Genomic DNA, 21,276 nt, shown 5'->3' on the forward strand with positions numbered 1-21,276 from the left:
TGCTTGGAGACAAGTAGGTCACGGGACACAGATTGTCCCGAATCAGCAGGAAAAGATGGATCTGGAGCAGGCGGGCGCTTCTCTGTGAACAGACGGGCAGGCAGGAGCAGGGCTAGGAGAACGCCCCAGTGCCAAGCACTGCTGCCTCTAGCATCGCCTGGTTCCCTGGGAATAACAGAAATGCTGCCGATCTGCTCCTGAGCAGAGCTGGGGTCAGCTCCTCCATCCTGCGGCTCCCAAACCCAGCGATGGATGATGCACCCAGGGGTATCCAGGATGCCATGGCTGGGGATTTGGGGGGTAGAGGCACAGCCACTCAGTGTGTGTCCTGTCTGCCTTCCTACACAGACAGGGATGAGCTTTTGTGTGCAGAGGCAGCAGGTGCGGTAGTCGGATCCATGCCATGCTCTGCTATGGGGACAGGGTGCCGTGCAGTCTGGGGGGCTGCACCTGCACCCCAAACCTGCAGACATGCTTGAGAGGGTGCCTGCAATGGATGAGGTAGAGGGGTGCATCCTGCATGTGTTGCTGCTTTTGCTGTGCTGCCGCTAGGACCCACTGCCTTCGCCAAATGTGAGATGGCCTTGGACCTTTGCAGGGTGGAGGTGTTGGGTGGGTAACCCAAAATCCTTCCCCAGCCTGGCCCTGAGCTGCCTGAGCCTGGGGCTGGCATGGGCCCCTCCATCCCTGGGGCGCTGGCACCAAGGGAAGGGGAGATGGAGACAGCCAGGATTCATGCTGCCAGCGCAGGAGCAAAGAGAGAAGGGAGACAGCCAAGGTCAGAGACAGCGCTGCCAAAATTCACAATGAATCTGCAGGAGCGCTGGAGGGAGAAACCGTGGGCTTGGGAAGAAGTGGAAAGAGGAGGGAGGCAGCATTGCAAGTGAGCAGGAGGACAGGGTTGCTGGGGATGGGGACCTGCTGCTGCTTGGTCAAAATGATTAAATAGGTGTGAGACGGACAATGAACAGGAGCTTCAAGCCAGCAGAGGAGGCAGTGTGAGCAGGAATGGGAGGGAACTGGGAGAACTGTAGCTCTGTCCCTCTGGGCCCCTCCAAAGCACCCCCATGCAGCACAGCCCGATTTTGGGGTGTGCATGGCTGCTGTGGCTGCCTGATGCCCACTGGCAGTGCCAACCTCAATCCAGCCCCATGACAGAGGTGAAGTTTCCTTCCTGCCTCCTTAGTATTCACAGCATCCCACGGCAGAGCGAACACCCGCAGCTAGCACGGCTCAAGGTGACTCGGAGGTCAGGGAAAAAACAGACAGGCAATTCGGGAGCCAGCAGGGATATCCAGCAGTTTGCAAGGACCGGAGGTACCTGGCACATTGCAGTCCCCCCTCCTGGCATGTCTGGTCCCTGTGTGCATGGATGCAGTACCCCAGTGCTCCCCGTGCACGTGTGGATACACATGTAATGCCAGCTGCCTGTGGCATTTCTGATCCTGCAAACTCCTGTGGCATTTCTGATCCTGCAAACTGCCCCTGGAAACTGTTGCCACCAGGAAGGCAGGCAGGGTTGGCTCTGCACCCTGGGGCTAGAAATCTGCTTCAGCACCAGAGAGGGCTCGAGCCAGAACAGAGGGTGCCCAGGCAGGGGCAGTGGATGCCTGCTTCAGGGCTTTGTGGGGGGCTCATCCACGTCTTCATGTGGGATGTATCACTCCAAGTGTGTTTTATAGCAGAAACTCTTCTCCCTTCCCAAAAAGTGACAGCTGAACCCCAGACTGGGGGACCAGCTCTGCTCAAAGGCAGCTGGATGGGCAGAGCCCTGCCTTCCACTAAGACCAGCTGTAGAGCCACACTGGGAAGAGGCTCTAAACTTGCCTTTTGCTAATAGAGATCTAATTATCTTCAGCTGACACTAGGCCACCTGGGAAAACCACAGATGCCTTGTGATACGGCAACAGCTGATGTGCTGGGCTGCAGCTCAGGAGCACCGGGAGGCTTGCTGGGCTCCACCTGAATATAAAAGCATGGAGCAAAGGACTGACAAATTTATTCTTTTTCTGGCTGGTGATGTGTAAGTGTGCAAATGCGCTGCCTTTTCCTCTTGGTGGAGGTTGTGACTGGCACGGGTGGGTGGGTGCACACATTTACCTTTCTCCCTCTGCATGTAGATCATGACCATGGAGGTCATTCATTACAAACCCCTCTAAGAACAAGGACATCTGCAACCAAATGAGGCTGCTCAGAGCCCCAACCAACCTGGCCTTGAAAGTTTGCAGAGATGGGGCATCCACCACCTCTTTGGGCAGCCTGTGCCAGTGTCTCCCCACATTCACAGGAAAACATCTCTTCCCAATATCCAATCTAAACTTCTCCTCTTTTCATTTAAAATCATCACCCCTTGTCCTGTTGCTGCAGGCCCTGCTAAACAGTTTTTTTCTGATCCTTCTTATCAGACCCCTTTGAATATTGAAAGGGTGCAATAAGGTCTCCTGGGAATCTTCTCTTCTCCAAGCTGAACAACCCCAGCTCTCTCGGCCTCTCTTCGTAGGGGAGGTGCTCCAGGCTTTGGATCATTTTTGTGGCCTCTTCTGGCCCTGCTCCAACACATCCATGTCTTTCCAGTGCTGAGGAATGGAGCTGGATGGAGTGGGGTCTCACCAGAGCAGAGGGGCAGAATCACCTCCCTTGTCCTGCTGGCAATGCTTCTTTTGACTCAGCCCAGGATGTGATTGGCTCACTAACAGCTTTATCAAAGGTGCTTGGAGCAGCAGGACCGGCTCACTTGTGGGGAAGGAGATGGAGTGGTGCCTCCCAAGCTGGGTTTTAGCATGGTGAGGGTAAGAAGAGGCTGTGGGGAGACCTCGTTGCTCTCTGCAGCTCCAGCAAAGGAGGTTGTGGTGAGGTGGGTGCTGGGCTCTGCTCCAAAGTGACAAATGGTAGGATGACAGGAATGGCCTCAAGTTGCACCAGGGGAGGATTAAATTGGATATTAGGAAATATTCTTTTCCTGAAAGAGGGGTGAAGTATTGGAAGAGGCTGCCTAGGGCAGAGGTGGGGTTCTCATCCCTGGAGGGGTTCAAGACCCATGTGGATGTGGTGCTTAGGGACATCGTTTGGTGGTGGGGCTGGCAGTGCTGGGTTTATGGTTGGAATCGATGAGCTTAAAGTTCTTTTACAACTTGAAGGACTCTGGGATTTAATGAAAGGCATGTAGTGATATTACTACGGGCAATGGGTATAAACTGAAGAGGGGCAGATTTAGACTGGACATAAGGAAGAATTTCTTTATTATGAGGGTGGGGAGGCCCTGGTCCAGGTTGCCCAGAGCAGTGGTGGCTGCCCCATCCCTAGAGGTGTTCAAGGCCAGGTTGGATGGAGCTTTGAGCAACCAGATCCAGTGGGAGGTGTCCCTGCCCATGGCAGGAGGTGGAACTGGACGTGCTTTGAGGTCCCTTCCAGCCCAAACCATTCCATGATTCTATGAAACAGGCTGGGAGAAGGAGGAGGAGGAGAGAGCTGGGGGCTGCTCTCCATCCCCAGGAACCAAAGAAGAGGGGTCATCGCCGTGCCCGGGGTGCTGCCCTCCCCTGCCCGCCCGGCTCCATTCGCTGACGCCTCCGGAGCAGCCCCCCCCCCCCCCCGCCCAGCTTTTGGCGGGAGCGCGCGCTGCTGCGCCTGAGGGGGAGCACCGCGTAACCTGGAAGGGTCCCTCATTCCCTCCGATCCCACTGAATCCCCTCGGTGCCCGACAGGATCCTCTCTCAGCCCTTCGGTTCCCAGCAGGATCCCCTCGGAGCCTGTCTGGGTCCCCTCGTCCCCTCCAGGGTCCCCCAAGTCCCCTCATCCCCTCAGATCCCACTGAATTTCCTCATCCTCTCAGTGCCTGACAGGATCCTCTCATCCCTTCGATTCCGAGCAGGATCCCTTCAGAGTCCGGCTGGGTCCCTCATCCCCTCAGGGCTCTCCAAGTCCCCTCATCCCCTCAGAGCGTGACTGGCTCCCACCTGTTCCCTCAGTGCCTGTCAGGATCTCCCTTCCCACCAGGGTCACACTGAATCCTCCTGTTCCCTCAGATCCCACTAAATTGCCTCATCCCCTCAGGATTCCACTGAATACGTGTGTCCTCTCGGATCCCACTAAATCCCCTCAAACCCTCAGCACCCAGCTGGGTCCCCTCATTCTCTCAGATCCCACTGAATCCTCTCATCCTCTCAGCACCTGGCTGCATCCCACCCATTCTCTCAGTACTTGGCAGGACCTCCTTATTCCCCACAGATCCCACTAAATCCTCTCATTGCTTCTAGTGCCCAGCAGGATTCCCTCATCCCCTTGAATCTTGCTAGATCCCTTCAACCCCTCAGCACCCGGCTGGATCCCCTCATCCCTTAGGTGCCTGGCAGGATCTCACCCTTCCCCTCAGGGTCCAACCAAATCCCCTCCATCACCTCAGATCCCGCTAAATCTCCCATCCCCTCAGTGCCTGACAGGATCCTCTCATCCCCTTAGTGCCTGTCTGGGTCCCCTCATCCTCTCAGATCCCACTAAATCCCCCTATCACCTCAGAGCCTGGCTGGATCCCCTCATCCCCTCAGGTCCCACTGAATTCCTCTTCCCCCTTGGTGCACTAGGACTGCTGTCCTGGGAAGATCCAGGGAGGTGGGCACCATGTTCTACATGCATTTTCTTGTCAATAAGCGCGGGCCGTTGGCCAAGATATGGCTCGCTGCCCACTGGGAGAAGAAGCTCACCAAGGCTCATATATTTGAGTGCAATTTAGAAGCTACAGTTGAAAAGATCATCTCGCCAAAGGTATGCTGTTAAATGGTGAGGTGTTCTCTGGCACGCTCTGGGGAAGAGATGGGCGTTTCCTGTAGGGAAGGGGACCATTCTGTCGTGGAGACTAAATTTGCAGCTCTTTCAAAGCCAATGTGAGGTAAACTCCTACTCTGACTCCATTCAGTTCTCACTTGGGTAAATTCTCCATCCCATGAAATGACAGTTACATAAATATTTTACTTGCTGTTTTACTCCCAGAGGTCTGTGGCATACATTTATGTACAGTGTGAGAACGTGTTACCACAATACAGGCAAATGTATTTTTCTGCATGCTGATAGAGCTTCAGGGAGCACTCTGTAGGCACTGCCGGCCAAGGGATCACAGGGTCTGAGCTGCTCACCAGGCAACAGGAGCCCAGTAGTGCAAGGTGGTAACACTGGTCTTTCTTCAGGGGCTTTGAGTACCTGCAGATATTATAATCATGGAGTGGTTTGGGTTGGAAGGGACGTCAAAGCCCATCCAGTTCCATGGGCAGGGACACCTCTCACTGGATCAGGTTGCACAAAGCCTCATCAAACCTAGTCTTGAACACTTCCAGGGATGGGGCAGCCATGACCTCTGTGGGCAACTTGGGCCAGAGTATTCCCACCCTCACAGAAGAATATTTCTTCCTAAGATATCATCTGTATCTCCCCTCTTTTAGCTTAAAACTGTCCCCCCTTGTCCTATCCCCGCTCTCCCTGATAAAGAGCCCGTCCACAGCTTTCCTGTAGGCCCCCTTTAAGATATTATTCAACAGGATATGGAAAATGGTTGTATTTGAGGCAATTGTCTCAAAAAGATTGAAAACTCAGCTGTATAACCAAAGCCAAAGGAGTCAGAAAACTGCCATGAAATTGTACACAGAGCATTTGAGGAGAACTCTTTTGCTGATCTTATAATAAATAACTTTTGACATACTGTAACCACCCTCCCACTTCCAGTGGAATTCTTCCAGGTCCCTCTTTATAATCAGCTAAAGATATAATTAAGCATATGTAGTGCTTGTGAGAGGCTCAGTGCAAGCAGCCCCGGAGGCCGCAGTCCTCTGCATGTCATGGATAAGGTATGACTCAAGTAAGTGCAGATACAGGCAGTCGAGTACCCATGACTCAGTCCTTGGCCTCACCATTGCAATTGCATCCAAGGGAACGGTGAGGAATGCTTTGCTCTGTCAGTAATCGATGGCTGAGGAGATCCAAGTCTGCCAGCTGGCACAAGCCAAGTTTTTTTTCTCCATGGAAATACCTGCTTCATACCCACTAGCATGGATTTTGTTGTCTGTCTTGCATGGATTATGGTTAATAATGTTGTTAAAATGATCTTGATATTATTTGGAAGTGTTTTCCCAGAGGTGGTAGTTAAGTACGATCTGCTTTCCCCTGCATGCTGTCCTATCTGATATCAGCACAACTGCTTTGAGTGTGCTTGGTGCAGGATGACTTTCCATAAATCAGGGCATAGTTACAGCCTTTATTTTCATGAACAAGGATATAAGTATGTTGTCTGCTCCCTTAAATAACCAGCATGTCATACCTGTGCAGTGGCTTTCTGGGTTACACTGTTGGAAGTCAGCTGACGTGTTTTAGGTAAAGTAGTAAGAGCATGAGTTCAGGACTCTCACTTTGGCACGGCAATGTTTAGGAACAGAAGTAAATGGAAGTTCCTGGCTCTTAAAATTCATTTCCACTATTATCAGTACAAAGCCTTGCTGATTTTGTAGAGCTCTTCACTTGTGTGTTACTGGAACTGTTACTACTGTGAAATATTCTCATTGTAGTGTTTTGCCAAAAATACTGACTCTTGAGCAACTGTTTTAAATCCTCAAAGTTTACGATAGCTCTGCGCACGTCTGGACACCTGCTCCTCGGAGTGGTGCGGATTTACCACAGGAAAGCAAAGTACCTCCTCGCAGACTGCAGTGAAGCTTTGACAAAAATGAAGACAGCCTTTCGCCCAGGTGTGTACAGAACACTGTGTTTTCCCCTTTCCGTATTTACAGCTCTCTTTTAAGAGCTAATTTGGGATATTTCTGTTGAATACACGTTATTGATCCCAAAGGAAATGGAACTTACCGGTGCCTGTCACTGATGTGGCTTGTTTTTAATGCCATTTCAAGTCTTTAACTCCTTTAACAGAAACAGTATCTTGAGTGGCCTTATGACAAGAGCCTTGGACTCAGCCTCCTTTGCTAGATAATTAGCTTTAATTTCTGATGGCACCAACAACCTGTCTAACAATACGTTAGTGCCAGGTCTGACAGGGTGATTTGAGCTCCAGCCATGTAGCCAGTGAGAAGGGAGTGGAGATGGCTGGATCCTTTTCTAACTGGCTGAGCATTTGTTGTATTTGGGCAACAAACAGGGAGGCACTGTTGTCTAATAAAAGGCTAAGACCATGACAGCAGCTTCTACTGCCAGCCTTGATGTCCTTTGTGACCCAGTCTGCTCACAGAAGAGTCAATGCCAATTCTACATTATTCTCAAGAATACGGTTGTGGTTAATTAGTGAATATTTGCAAACATTTGACAATCGCTAGAAGAAACGCTTAAGATACGACACCATACTCTCTGTTTTAAGAGATACTGTAGTAGCTCACAGAGGACTGCACTGCACGAGAATGGTCACAACTGTAGCGAGGGAAACTCCAGCTAGATGTGAGGGGGAAAAATTTGGAGTGGAAGTGGTCAAGTGCTGAAACAGACTGTCCAGAGGGGCTTTGTGATCTTTGTCAGTGGAAACAGGCAAAAGGGATCTTAGGCATAAACCCTGTTGTGAGCAAAAGGTTGGATTAGATGACCTTTGGCAACTCCTTCTCACCTGAGTTGCTCGAGGGTTCCTTGATTACCAGGTCTTTGCAGTCTCATTTCATAATTATTTGATGCCAGTGAATGGTGGTGTACAGGCACTGGAGAGAGAAAGAAAATGCAAACTCATTTGAAGTGGTAGGAAAAACTCTAAATGTCAGCTGTGAGAATTCTTTGGGGACAGAAAGCAGCTGCTCATAAACCCAGTGTCTTTACAGTACGTCGGGTCCTGTACAGCACACTTCTCTTTGTCTGTAAATACATGGCTTCAAAAGCATATGTAAATGAAGGATTTTAATTCCTCTTTTGAGTCCTGTTGACAAAATGCCTAAGCTTTACCTTTCTGTTGTTTAGAATGGCAGTGGAGCTTCCAGACAGGTTTAGAGACTTGTTCTGGGTACTTGGCAGAACATTGCTTTATTGTATTGTTACTTAGATTATGTGCTCTGTCTCTTTTAGGACTTGTTGACCTCCCAGCAGAGAACTTTGAGGCGGCTTACCAGTCCATTACATTGCCTGAAGAATTTCATGATTTTTCAACACCACTACCTAATTTAAAGTAAATGCTTCCCTAGTATTTATTAATTATTTAGGTATTTTCAGATGTAAAACTATCCTTGCTGTTATCTGTTTAAGATTCAGATGAAATTGTTTTAATGTGATAACTGAATTTTCTTAAATTCAGACTCAACTTTCCCAGGCTACAATCACAGGAACTGTGCTTTTGTAGGGTTCCTCAAGGTCCATTTAACCAACAGAGCTTTACAATGAAATAATGTATTGAACTTAGGCTTCGGGACTGTAAACTGTCTGAGTGAAGCCGGCAAACAACTTGCTGAACCCAATAAGAGATATAAAATTTGGTATGAATCTTGCTGTAAGGCCGAGGAAGCCCTGACTTGTAACTTCACAGTATTATACCATTGCATTGTGTAACTGCATCTCATTTCTGCTCCATTGCTCTCTGGAGCCATGGTGTTTTATCAGCAGCAGTCAGCTTGGCTCCTGATGAAAACCTACCATATTTCTTTGCTTTTTCTGACACGAATCAGCATTTATGTAGAAAAAAAATAGTAAAAAACAGGAGGCCAAGGCATGTTTCTGATTACTCCAATGCCCCCAAAGGTCCAGGATAACAGATTTTCACAGAGGCTTTCTCAGTACCTTGTTTTAAATACAGTTGGATGGGATCTGTAAGTGCTTGGTGTTTATAAGTACAGCAGCAATGCAATGCTCTTTATCCAAATACTCAGCATGCTGTCTGTGTAAAAAGTACCTCTTCTGTCCATTCAGAGTCCGTGTGGTTTGGTTTACACTAATGGTGTTACACTAATTAGATGCTTTCTGTGTGACAAGTGCCTGGGAGACAGCAGGGCCTGGAGATGAACAGACTCACTCAAGCCCAAATTCGATGGGAGAAGAGAGTAGAGAACTATGAAATATGGAGAGGAGGATGGGCACTTCCCTCGTCCTTGCAAATATACCTGCTGTTTCTTGAGGGAGTGGCTTGCTGGCTGTATGCCTGCATGATTGTTCGTGGGTTTGGGGGAGTATTTCAAAGCTGAGTTAGCTAAACACATTCCCCTGGACCTCTCCCCAACTATTGGGCTGTTACAGAAGCTGCAGGTTCAGTCTTTCCTGTACAATGTGCACTGGAAAATGTATAGACTTCGGCCAACAAAAGAGGCAGATGCCTACTTGCTTGGAGGTATTAGTTCTAATAAACTCATAGCAACTGTTTTCAATATGCTTATTTTTAGCTTTTTGAGGAAATCCAAAGCCATGAATTTTATCAATAAAACTTTAAATGGCTTGGATGTGAATAGCTATGGGAAATGGTTGTTTTCTCTATGCAGAGGTGAGGCTCAGCTGGGGTGCTTTGGATGCTGTAGAAAACAGACGCTGTCTTTTAGGGTTTTATGATAACTTAAATGAGGCCTACAAGAAAGCTGAGGAGGGACTTTTTACAAGGGCATAGAGTGATAGGACAAGGGGAAATGGCTTTAAATTGGAAGGGGGGAGATTTAGATTAGGGATAAATTCTTCACAATGAGGGTGGGGAGGCCCTGGCCCAGGTTGCCCAGAGCAGTATTGGCTGCCCCATCCCTGAGGGTGTTCAAGGCCAGGTGGGATGGGGCTTTGAGCAACCTGATCCAGTGGGAGGTGTCCCTGCCCAAGACAGGGGATTGGAAATGGATGGTCTTTAAAGTCCCTTCCAACCCAAACTATTCCATGATTCTATGTCAAAATTGAGGACTGTTCAGAAACAAGTTTTCCAGCGAAATGGTCAATGGGTTTCAGTTCACCCTATATTTTGTATAATGTTTTTTTCATCAGTGCCATAGATGTTGCTGAACATTTTACCTTGAATCAGAGCAGAGCTGAAGACATCACACTTACAGAGGATTATGAAAGCAATATACTTCTCTGTGATAGAAACTTTGGTGAGAGCAGTTGAGAACCTAGAAACATTCCATAAGGAAAACTGTGGGGTTTGCAACACCATGTACAGTCCAAGTCCTTTCCATATGTGAAAAAACTGTTATTAAAGGTGATTCTGCTATATGCTTGTGCTGATTGGCCTCTCGTACTGTCTCATGATTAAATGCTTGTGTCAGTACCCTACCTAATTAGTATAAATGATATTTGAGGCTGGGGATTAAGCCCATCATTTTCCGGTTTTGTTTTTGTTTGTTTTTTTTTTTCCCCTGAATTAGCTAAAAACACTTATTGTTTATTCCATTTGAGGTATGGGATATCTTACAATCTTAACAACTATTTAAAATATTAGGAAATGGACAAATACATATTTGAAGTTCATGCAGATTAACCATCAGGAATTCTGTGTTTATTCAGATGAAGAACCAGACACCCTAAGAAAACAGAGCTTCTTTGATGGCAGCATCTTCACAAGCAGCAACAGCCTTGTGGCTGATCACAACTCTACCAGCATGAGTGGAGACAAGGTTACACCGTACGGTGATGCTTGCTATCTGGAGTATGACTGCTTTGGCGATGAAGAGGATGCTGCAGACATGATTGGTAGGGTTTGCCATAGATAAACAGAGCTAGTTTCTGTCCAAATATTTGTAGTTTTACAGGAAAATAAACAAGGGAGAGTGGAAGTGATTATTTTCAAACAAATGTTATCTTTTTTTTGTTTTCATACTTCTGGTTTTTTTCCTACTTGTCACTCAATCTGTGGTCACTTCGGCATTGCCAAGTAAAATTATATTAAAGCACGTATTTCAAATTTTTAGAATTGAAGGCATTCAAATTATACTTCATATATACAAAGTAATTTATGCTTTCAAAGATGAAATCCTGCAGCATTTTTAGCTTTGGTGTTGTATAGCTTATACCTCTTCATGATTTAGAGTATCTACATAAACCTTCATAGTTTTTTTGCCTTTCAAACAACATCAATATCGTGCATCTCAAAGAAAAGGTGCAAAACTCAAACTTAAGACTATTCTTCTCCTTTTGTACCGTTGAATACAGCTGCACCATCGACAGCCATCTGAGTGAGGAAGCTGAGCTTTTTTTGTTTGCAGAGAATTAACCTTAAAGAGTACCATTAGGCTGTATTGGGCTACTTCATTCCTACTAAGGCTTAGAATGATTCAAATTGTATTTTGTATTTAAGAAATCCTGTTGAGGGATGAGCAGAATGGCCTGGATAAAGACATTCTCGACATGGAGGAAGAACGTCCTTTGTCACGAGATCTGCCACAGGACAGCACAGCCAGTGAGTTTGCAGTGTTCGCTCCATCTGACGCACATGAACCCTCTCTTCCTGTATTACTACCTGACGTTACGTTCAGATTTGTAAATATTCTGTGCCTTTTTCCTTTGTTAATTTGTTTTGCTTTTTTTTTTTTTTCCCTATTCTTATATGCTCCATCCACCATTTTAGGTATCATTTAATTTGACCTAAGAATTCCAGGTTTGTAACATGACATCACTTAGAAGCACTTCTCGGTGACCTCCTGTTGGCACCACTGTTGATCCACCCTGTGAATTATTTTGTAGGGAAGGGAAACTGAACAAGGGTATATGGTAGCTTTGAACTGTACCTGCAGGTATTTCTGATTTTGTATGGCAGCAACAGATGACACCTCATTAGTTTATAAAGCTGTTGTTTGTCATCTTTTCATTTGATATGGATGAAAGAAATTAATTTTGAAGCGTGATTGTGGATATTTTTTTACACCTTTAGCCCTCATCCTGCTGTGACTTCAAACCGAGTAATCCCAAAGAGCTCTGAAGGGAAGCTTCACGAGTTCCTGTTGCTTTCATGTTGACAGAAATGTCCACGCTGCCATACGGCTGCTTGAAATGGGAAAGAGATATATACTAAAACAAAACACATTTCCCCCTCAAAGCTTCCTGTCAGATAGGTTTTCACCAGATCAGCTGCTGAACCTGTTTCACCGCCCGGCCAGACAGGGCCTGGGGTTGGCATAAGGAAGCAAGCAGTGTGGAATGTGGGCAGCAGCACTGCCAGTTATTACTGTTTACAGAGACTGTGAGGTTACAGACAAAATCATAGCTTCCCAGTCTTGATTGTTTCTGTCTGGTATCATTCTCAGCTTGAGAGTGAGATGATATTCCCTCTTGTAAACTTTTTTCATTTGGGTTATTCACTGGGTTTTCCTATAGTTGAGTCCAGCGGTGCAGATGCCACCCTTCAAGTCAGTCACCTAATGAGTGAAACGACTCTTCTCTTGAAAGAAGATGAAGGATTTGTGCTTGATCCAGTGGATGATACAGGTCAGAACTTGGTCAGTTTCTTGTGGAATGTTTGCCTTACTCGTTTGTTTTAATCCTTGTTAGCGAAAATATTTGCAAATCAGATTATTCTCGCTTTAGATTTCATCTGCTCCTGCTGTCTGAGTCCTCCTTATGGTAGCTATTATACAAAATCAGTATCAGGTTATTCACCGGCTCTGTCAAACTGCTTGCTTACAGTTCCTTTCACACCAAATCAAGTCCTGCTTCTCTGCAGTTCTGCCGGCAGCGCAGGCCTGGCCTCTTCAGGCGTGTTACTGATGTTTCAGCTGAAGAACTTTCATTGCTAGGGACACATCAGTCATTTTAATGTGTAAAACAACAATCTTAAAACTTTCAGGCCTTTGTAAAATTTTTTTTTGTGAGCTTTTAATGAGATCCAAACCCAGAAATGTTTAATGTCTTCTATGGGTAAATACAAATGTCACAGGTCACACTGGTGGCTGTTAGCAATTAAACCAGTTCCTGTTGACACTAGTATTTGGAATACTGGGATTTTCCAGCCTGCCAAGATAATATTCAGGAAGATAGGGCCATATAACAGGAAGTTATGGCTACAGAACCAATCCATGCTGCTTCTGCCTTTACTGTGTACATCTTAATTAAATTGCTAGAGGATTAAACTGCCAAATCCAAATATTAATTACGAATGAGGTAATAAAACCTGTTGAGTACCTCAGCAGTTCTTGAAACAATTAACTTCCTGATGGATTAAAGATAACTTATTCAGTCTTGCTGGTATTTCATGAGTTCTCATTAAGTCCTGATGTTCCTGGTTCTTCACTACAACACTCATGTGTCTTCTCTAATGAAACATGTGATTTTCCTGTACAGAAACATAGAGAGCAGACATTTTGGAGAAATGGCCCAAGCACTCGTACTTCAATTTTCAAGGCTGGGTGGTGTTTTGGGAGGGCAGCCCGCTGTCCATTTGATTTGCCAAGTGCTTTTTTGTGCTCAAGAGTTCTGGGAATAGATCTTATTACACTTCATTTTTTTCTAATACTTGCTCTATTTAGCTATCACCCAGAGGAAAAAGAATAAAAGAAAGAGGAAGCTGCTTGTGGATGTGGAGAAGGAGCTCAGCTGCAGCACTATATACAACCAGCTGAACAACTGCACGGACATCCTTGCCACGTTAGACCTTGCACCCCCAACAAAAAAAACAATGATGTGGAAGGAATGGGGAGGTGTGGACAACCTCCTGTCCCATGCTGCCCAGGTGGTGGTCCACACTGAGCTGCAAAAGGTAAAGATCAGTTCCCTGTAGGTTGTTACGCTGCTGTACAGTGTGTGAGACCAGTGCACATCTGGGAGAGTGCACAGCTCAGGGGGAGAGATTTTGCAGGCTTGGTTTGATGTGAACTCCCAGCAAGCTGCAGGTGCGCGGCATCATGGAAGGTATTGTTCTGCAGTACGGTTCACTTGGATTTCTCATGACCATTTGCATACTCACTGCTAATTGCTTCATCAGAAAGACCTTATGGCTTTAATCTCTAGCACTCCAACAACAAGTGCCAAATGACAAAGAAATCTAAGAGCTGATGTTTCATTCCACACTCTGGCACCTGCCTGGTGGGATGCTAATACACAGCATTCTAGATTTCTGTCCATTTCTTTCCTAATTTCTACTTTATTTTCTGTTTTGTTTCTGCTCTCTAAACAATACTAGACTATGTTGTTCTCCTACATTTATTTCAAAGGTGCATAAGGTTTGAAGGTCATTATTATGTTTTCAACAACTTTGGAAAGACAGTTTGACGATTTCTTTTGTACTTTCCCAATGGGAGATGAAGCTTCCCATTGGAAAGCAGTCAGAACTTGCCTTTCAGAGGACAGGATGTTCCTGGTCATTCCATCACTTGGGCCAGACCACACTTTCCCGAGGCTGTGGACCTTACTGCTGGTTTTGCCCAAGAAACATGTACATGTTTCATGGAAATAGGATCCCTGTGTCCCCACGTATTGTCTGACAGAGCTTTAAAGCAGCTGTGAGTTTAGAGCTGGTGATAAGACAAACAAGAGATTAACATGTATATGAGGTGATATGGAAAGATATGGCGCAAACCCTGTGTGGCAGCCTTATTTCACTGTGGTGTATTTCTTCTGCTGTGCAGCTTCGGGAGAGGCTGGGTCCAGGCAGACAGTTCCACAGGTTCAGTACAGCAGCACAGCTTCACCACTTAGAGTCCAAGTGCAGAATTACACCTTGCTCTTGAGGATGAAAAACACAAACCAGTACATGGGGAGAGAAATCCACACTGATAACTGCAGATGGCTTTCTTCTTTCATCCCTCCTTACTGGCTGGCTTCAAGGGAAAATGATCCAAGCTGTTCCCAAGCCATTTCTTCATGAAGCTCGATGCCAAAGTTGAAGATGCGGAAGGAAACGTCTTTTTACAAAATTGCAGGTTTTCAGGTTGACCCAATTCAAATATCTGAATTCCAGGTTGCAGTAATTAACATGCAACTTGTGTTCATGCATCTGCGTTAGTGTTTGCAAAGAATCTATCATATTCTGAAAGAAAACAAACCAAAATAATTGTTTTCAGTTGTTTGCGAAATGCTTCAAGAGTCAGAAATTCAAGATGAGAAGAAATGGAATTCAGAGGGATTCTGAAATTGAGGGAACAAGGAAGGAGCAGGAAACCACAGGTAATATTTTAATTCTATTGTTGCAGGATTAGCTGCTACAAAATGCTTCCTGGTTTACATAATGTTTAAGAGATGCATGCACAGGTTTGTGTGCAGTACTCTGAAATTCTTTGGCCTTTGATTTGTAATGTGAAGGAGACTTGCTGTTAATAATTTTAAAAAAGAGGAAGTTTTTTGGTTTTTGTAAGTACTTTGCTATTCCTCTGTTCCTTGGATCAGAAATAAGATGCAAGTTTTTCTTTTTTGTGGCAGAAGGAGGTGGGTTTTGTTTCACCTTTGGTCTCTCTCTCATCGTCTGCCAAACCACAGATTTGGTTGGTGTTCTTTTAAAAAGAAAAGTTTCCCATTTATTCTGAGTTTAATCAAACTGCTCTCCGGATTCCCAAGTTCAGATAAATAACTTCTGTTTGTATCTTGACAATAGTGTTTTGGATAATATCAAGCAAGAAGAAACGTTCCATTTTAGTCCTCCTGTAATGATGATGTGGCTGTTTTTCTATTAGAAATACAATCTGCATGGCTGCTTCAGGCATTAATCAACAAAACTACCTCCTACAAACCCCAAAAGGTCAACTTTTCTAAAAGGGAAAACTCTCTTGGAAGGTTCTCCTTCCTCCATGCTCCTGCAGGGAATGATGTTTATGCCATATTTACTCACTCTGACTCTTACTCAAAGATCGCTACCTTGGGTATGATTTTTGGTTTTCGATGTTTTTTTAAGGACAGAGATTCACAATAATTTCCTCTTAAACCTTACCTTTTCATTAATACAGAGATGCTGACAGTAGAAGAGCCAAGTTCAGTTCATTTGGAGAATGAGAGAAAAGCTGGAAATGATTCGTTTATGTTGACATCACGGGATAACAGAAACAGAACTGAGGATAACTGTGGTGAAACTGTAGTGAGCAGTTTCCATACATTTTAAAGACTTAAATATATTTACTGGTTTCATTTCATGTTGGAGTTCCATTTAAAAGACATTAAGAAATCCCTGATGTGTGTTTGAAAAGGATGCTGGAGCCCTCTGATACAGCGTGAAGTGGCTTGTGGCATGAAAGCTTCTCACCATGAATTGAACTATTAATTAAAATGTCTATTAATCAATATAGGTTACAGTCTAATCACTAAGTATAAACAGAACTTTAATACGAAATACAGCCTCTCTACTGATGGAATAATCAGTTTTTACCCTTCATAAAAAGGATTCTTTTGTATCTCAAACTGAGGAAATACTGAAGCAATATCAAATTATCTGTTTCTGCTGTCTTTATTTTGGCTAATGTGAAAGGGCATCCGTTAGAGAATCCCAGGCTCATTGAAGTTGAAAAGGAATGACAAAATCAGACCTAATGGCAGCAGAAAATATAGTCTGTGCCCAAACTGAGTCCAACAGTGTAGGCCCAGCTGTAGGATAAAGCTTGCTTCTCCTTGTGTGAGAAAAGCCATGGTAGAAACAGCAACTATGAAATCAGTTTTGGAAAGCATTTATTATAATAAATTCTGTCAGCAGAATGAAGTATTTAACAGTGACATTGTTCGCAGAAATTGGATGTCTATTGATCATCCTTTCTGTTCTAACAGCAGGACGGAAGGGCTGTCTCAGAGAACTCCTCGCTGGTGAACAGTTTGCTGGGCCATGAAGCCGGAATGCAGCGAGCAGAGTTAACAGATGTATGTGTTCTTGGAGCTGGCAGCTTGGACTGGTTTCAGAGCTGTGCACTTCTCTGAAATATTAAAAATGAGCAATGGCATCATGATCTTAAAGGGATTTTTGGTGTACAAACATCATCTTTAGAACTCATTTGGCCAGTCAGAAACTCTAATAGCTCAATAATCAGGGGTAGGTGCATTCCAACACGCAAAAGTACAGTCTGAGGGAAGCAGTTCCTTACTTAGAGGTTGTGCTTTTAGCAAGAAGGAAACAGTTTCTGACCTTACCAGCTGTGCAGATACTCTGAAACAAGGGCAATCCTCTGCTGTTGACTACAAAAGTTCAGCCCAAAACCTAAAGCTGAATTTCTGAGCATCCTTTCTGGCCTCCGACTAGTACCCATACTGCCAGAGCCCCAGCCGCACAGAACGGTATCGTGTGAGGCTCCCTCCTCAAGGCCCAGTGGGACCATTCCATAGTGCTTAACCTGATGTTGTGCCTGATCTGCCTCTCTGAAGCAGAAAGAACATAGTTAGCATTCTCTGCTCTGCTTCACAAAGCTTCACGTGATCACAGAGGTGCCAGAGGTCCGAGGTTTCCCAAGTACAATGATCAAAATGCCCAGCTCCAGCTGGATTTTCAATTGCACCAGAACTCTTGTCTCTTTCTCGTCATGGTGTGTGACTTTTTACGCATGCTGTCTAACCTTCTGCTCTATTTCCTCTCAAGGACCTAAGAAGGAATGGGAAAGACAGTGAAGAAATGAGGTGGAGCAGAAGAACTCTTCAGTTATTAAAAACTTTACAGGTACTGGTGCTGGATTTTGGAGGAAGGTGATGGAGACTTGCAAGTGTGGGCAAGAGGGCACAGAGCTCTTCCCTGGGGCCAGGGTTCAACTTTGGGGTCATCTTGTTTTGTTTTGTTTTGCTTTTGCTTAACTTCAACACTTTTCAAAGGTTCTGTGCAATGCAGGGGGTTGGTACTGGATGGGCTTTATGATCCCTTCCAACCAAAACCATTGCATGATTCTATGAATGCCCATAAATAACAACATGCATGTCTGTGTAGCCGTTACAATACGGCAATAATAACACTTAGCTGACTGTGACTGAAATGCCTCCAGCATAGCTGTATCCAAAGAACGGGGTATGCAGTGGTTCTTACTAGTTTGAGTGATGGAAGCCACTCCAGCCACCCTCCATCACTGGCCTCACTTGAGTTGAATTCAGTGGAACTGTGGGCATAGGGAGATTTTAGTAATGCGTGCAGAGCCTACCAATGCTAAGGTGATAAAATGTTAAGAGCCACTAGCATAAATGCAAAAGCCACAATAGGGACCAACTCGAGGCATTTGAGCAGCAAAGACTCATGTTGAGCAGCACTCTTTGGTTTGGACTTGGTGGGATGCAGTTTTAGTGATAGGCAAGCTGGCCTGAACCCCTTTCCTTTTTTCCTTTGCACAGCACCTGAAGGAATCAGGCATGCGGTCTTTCAGTCTTCAGGAGCTCTGTCAGCAAAACAACCGGAAAGAAGCTGCAGCCAAGTTCTACATCTTCCTTGTTCTGAAGAAGCAGTCAGTTATCGAGCTTGCTCAGCGCGCTCCCTTTGCCAACATCACAGCCACTGTTGGCCCCAGGTTCAACATTCCCTGAAGTGGCGTGGTGTTCAGATCAGCTGCAAAACACTGATCTTATCCTACATTTTTCAGCCAGTGTTGTTCCTGAACTATGGCTGGAAATCCCATCAAACCATGGCGATGGAGCAGAGCATGCTTTTGATTGATTTTCCCAGAGCCGCTGGCTTGTGCAGGTGGGCTGTGTCCGTGTCAGTTCCCAGGGCACTCCCTGGCACGTTCCTTTCTGATGTCAATGTTTCTATAATGAATGGTTACCTATTCTGTTAATAAAATACCACTAAAATGCGTATTCTACAGCAGGGATTTATATCGGGAGGGATTTTATGGAAGCCCTTAAAAACCTTCCTTGGAGACCAGCTGTGGAGGTTAAATTGTTTTTAATGGGGTTTGTGTGTGTTAATTACCCAACGCCAGCAGCATGAGAAGTGTGTTAAGCTCTTGCCATCATCATCAAATAATTCCATCTATTTGAAATGATTCCTTTCAAAGAATGGTCAGGTTTTGATATTTAAGGTCCGGAGAGCTCCTGGCTCCAGTGTTGGTTTTGCGTATTCAGGCAGAGAGAAGTTATGCTGTCCTGGGAAGAGGCATGTACGCTGCAGGAAGAAATACTGTTGTCTGAAAATCCCAGAGGTTTAGACCTTGTGGAGCATGTTTAAGTAAAGGCTAATACTAGTATTTATGTGTGGGCCTATTTAAAACTGGGTGTTAAACCAAAACATTACTGATTCTTTGCATTTTTATCAAGTTTAGGGTGTTTGTGCTCATACTGTCATTTTGGGAGGCTGGTGGTTTCAGTTCTGTCAGCCCTTTGCTGTGGGGAGTGGATTCATGTGTTCCGTGCTCCAGAGTGTGATAGCACTGTGGGAATGTCTGCCTCTTAATACAAAAGCAATAAAAATCAGAAGACAATGTTTCCTGCGCTCCTTGGCTCTGAAGGATCGAAACCAGCAGCCATCTCACCTTTGGGTTCCCCCTCTCTGAGCCAAGGCTAGCAGTGATTGCCTTGAACTGGGAATGGGTGGATGATGATGTCATACCAGTTTTCCAGGTGTTTGCTCACCTCCGCTGCACCCCTGTGTCTGGCCCTGCCTGCGCCTGCTCTTCCTTAGTTGTGGGCAGAGGTCAGGGAACGCGAGGAATCACTTTGGCCAACACCCCACTTGAGGGAGGCTCCTTCCCCTCTTCTCTTTCGGCCCAGGCCTGGCAGTTTCATTCCAGAGCCTGAGCCTGGGGTGAGGAACAGGTTTGGTCTCAGCCTTGGGAGTGAGCCTGGGGCAGAAGGAGGAGCGGAAACCTCTCCCTCATTCCCTGCAGCAGCCTCCAGTCTGCTGGCGCCCTGCAGGGCATCCTGCCGCACATCCCAGGAAGCAGAGTGCTGCAGCCTGGGCAAGAAACCGTTTTTCTCCCCGAGAAGCTTTCTGAAATGACTCTGCATCTCACACTGGAGCTGCTGCCTTGCCACAGAATGAGAGCAGCTCAGTGGCAGCAGCTGCGATAACTCATTAATCTTCCTTTTGAGGAGAGAGGCTGCACCTTGGATTCACCAGGAAAGAGTGAAACAAAAGGAGGCTGGAGGCAAGCAGGAACAAATGAGGGGCAGGATATGTAGACATCAAACCCAGGCTGTGTTTTGGAATAAACGAGGTACAAACCTTGCAGGAAATAGTCCTGGAAGGAAGGCTGGTGTGTATTTACCAAACAGGTTTGTCAGAACTTGGAGAGGAGCGCAGGGGAGGCACAGCACACTGCGAGTGGCTGGCCCTGTGTCCCTGCGCATGGGGTGAAGTGGGGCCTTGGGGGTTCAGCCCTACCGGCCGTGCTTTCTGCAGCGGGACCCAGGTCTGAATCTGAGCTAGGAGTCGGTACTGCTCCAGCATTGCTGACCCTTGAGCAGTTTCCCTCTGTGATTCCATGTATGGGCAGACACATTGGAAGTTACGCATGTATCTGTGACACAGGTATGTGGACAGCTCGTCCTTCTCCCTGTTGCTGGAAGGGAGCCTGCGGCCACCCTTGGCTGTGGGGCCAGTACAGCACTGGAGCTGGAGCTCTGTGGGCCACAGGAACTCACTCGGTGGCTCAAACAGCCTCGCATTGGATGTTTACTTGTTAAATAACTGGAAAAAAATATGTTTGACAGCTACAGGAGATGCGTATGGAATACCATGAGGAACCAGCCTGCTCTTGAGTGATGAGATGTGCTGTGCCACTGCTGGAGTGCGTCTGGAGAAGGGCACGGAGCTGGGGAAGGGGCTGGAGCCCAGGGGTTCTGGGAGCGGCTGAGGGACCTGGGGCTGTTTAGCCTGGAGGAGGCTGAGGGGAGATCTCATTGTTCTCTACAGCTCTTAGAAAGGAGGTTGTGGTGTGGTAGGTGCTGGGCTCTTCTCCCAAGGGACAAGTGATGGGATGAGAGGAAAGGGCCTCAAGTTGCACCAGGGGAGGGTTAGGCTGGATATCAGGAAATATTCCTTTACAGATGGGTTTCTCAGGCCCCGGCAGAGACTGCCCAGGGCAGCGGGGAGTCCCCATCCCTGGAGGGTTTAAAAGCCATGTGGATGTGTAGCTCAGGGACAGGGTTTGGTGGTAGCATTGGCAGTGCTGGGTTTATGGTTGAGCTCGATGACCTTAAAGCTCTTTTCCAGCCTGGCAGATCCTGGAATTTAGTGATTCCCCACCAAGCGTGCAGGAGGACACTGGGAGGCCCCACTCCAAGTGCCAGCCCTGGGCTCAGCGGCACTGATGCTTCCTGCCCTTCACTCTTGGCCTGGGCACTGGCTGTGCAGCTCCCACCGGACCAACCTGCAGGTATGGACATGGGGCAACCACCTTTATTTATGTATTTATTTTACCTTATGAAACCACGTCATTAATTAGAGCACAGATGTTTCAGAATTTGACCAGTGAGATGAGAATGACAAGAATGGGGGCTCCAAGGGCTGGGGGGCCCTTCCTCCCCTTCCTCCTC

At 46.3% G+C, this 21,276-nt stretch overlaps 1 protein-coding gene across 1 annotated transcript; it reads left to right on the top strand.

The window, feature by feature from the left end:
* Window positions 1-3,335: 3,335 nt before the first annotated feature.
* On the top strand, window positions 3,336-19,204 carry RAD21L1 (RAD21 cohesin complex component like 1). Its single transcript, XM_054081403.1, has 13 exons — window positions 3,336-4,761; window positions 6,599-6,728; window positions 8,035-8,134; window positions 9,913-10,019; window positions 10,432-10,617; window positions 11,222-11,323; window positions 12,238-12,348; window positions 13,386-13,615; window positions 14,919-15,021; window positions 15,795-15,922; window positions 16,603-16,692; window positions 17,402-17,479; window positions 18,136-19,204. The coding sequence occupies exons 1-13, from the start codon at window positions 4,618-4,620 to the stop codon at window positions 18,322-18,324; spliced, it is 1,698 nt and encodes a 565-aa protein (XP_053937378.1). The 5' UTR covers window positions 3,336-4,617; the 3' UTR covers window positions 18,325-19,204.
* Window positions 19,205-21,276: the final 2,072 nt, after the last annotated feature.

This window comes from Cuculus canorus, chromosome 16 (genome assembly GCF_017976375.1).
Source record: "Cuculus canorus isolate bCucCan1 chromosome 16, bCucCan1.pri, whole genome shotgun sequence".
Lineage (NCBI taxonomy): Eukaryota > Metazoa > Chordata > Aves > Cuculiformes > Cuculidae > Cuculus > Cuculus canorus.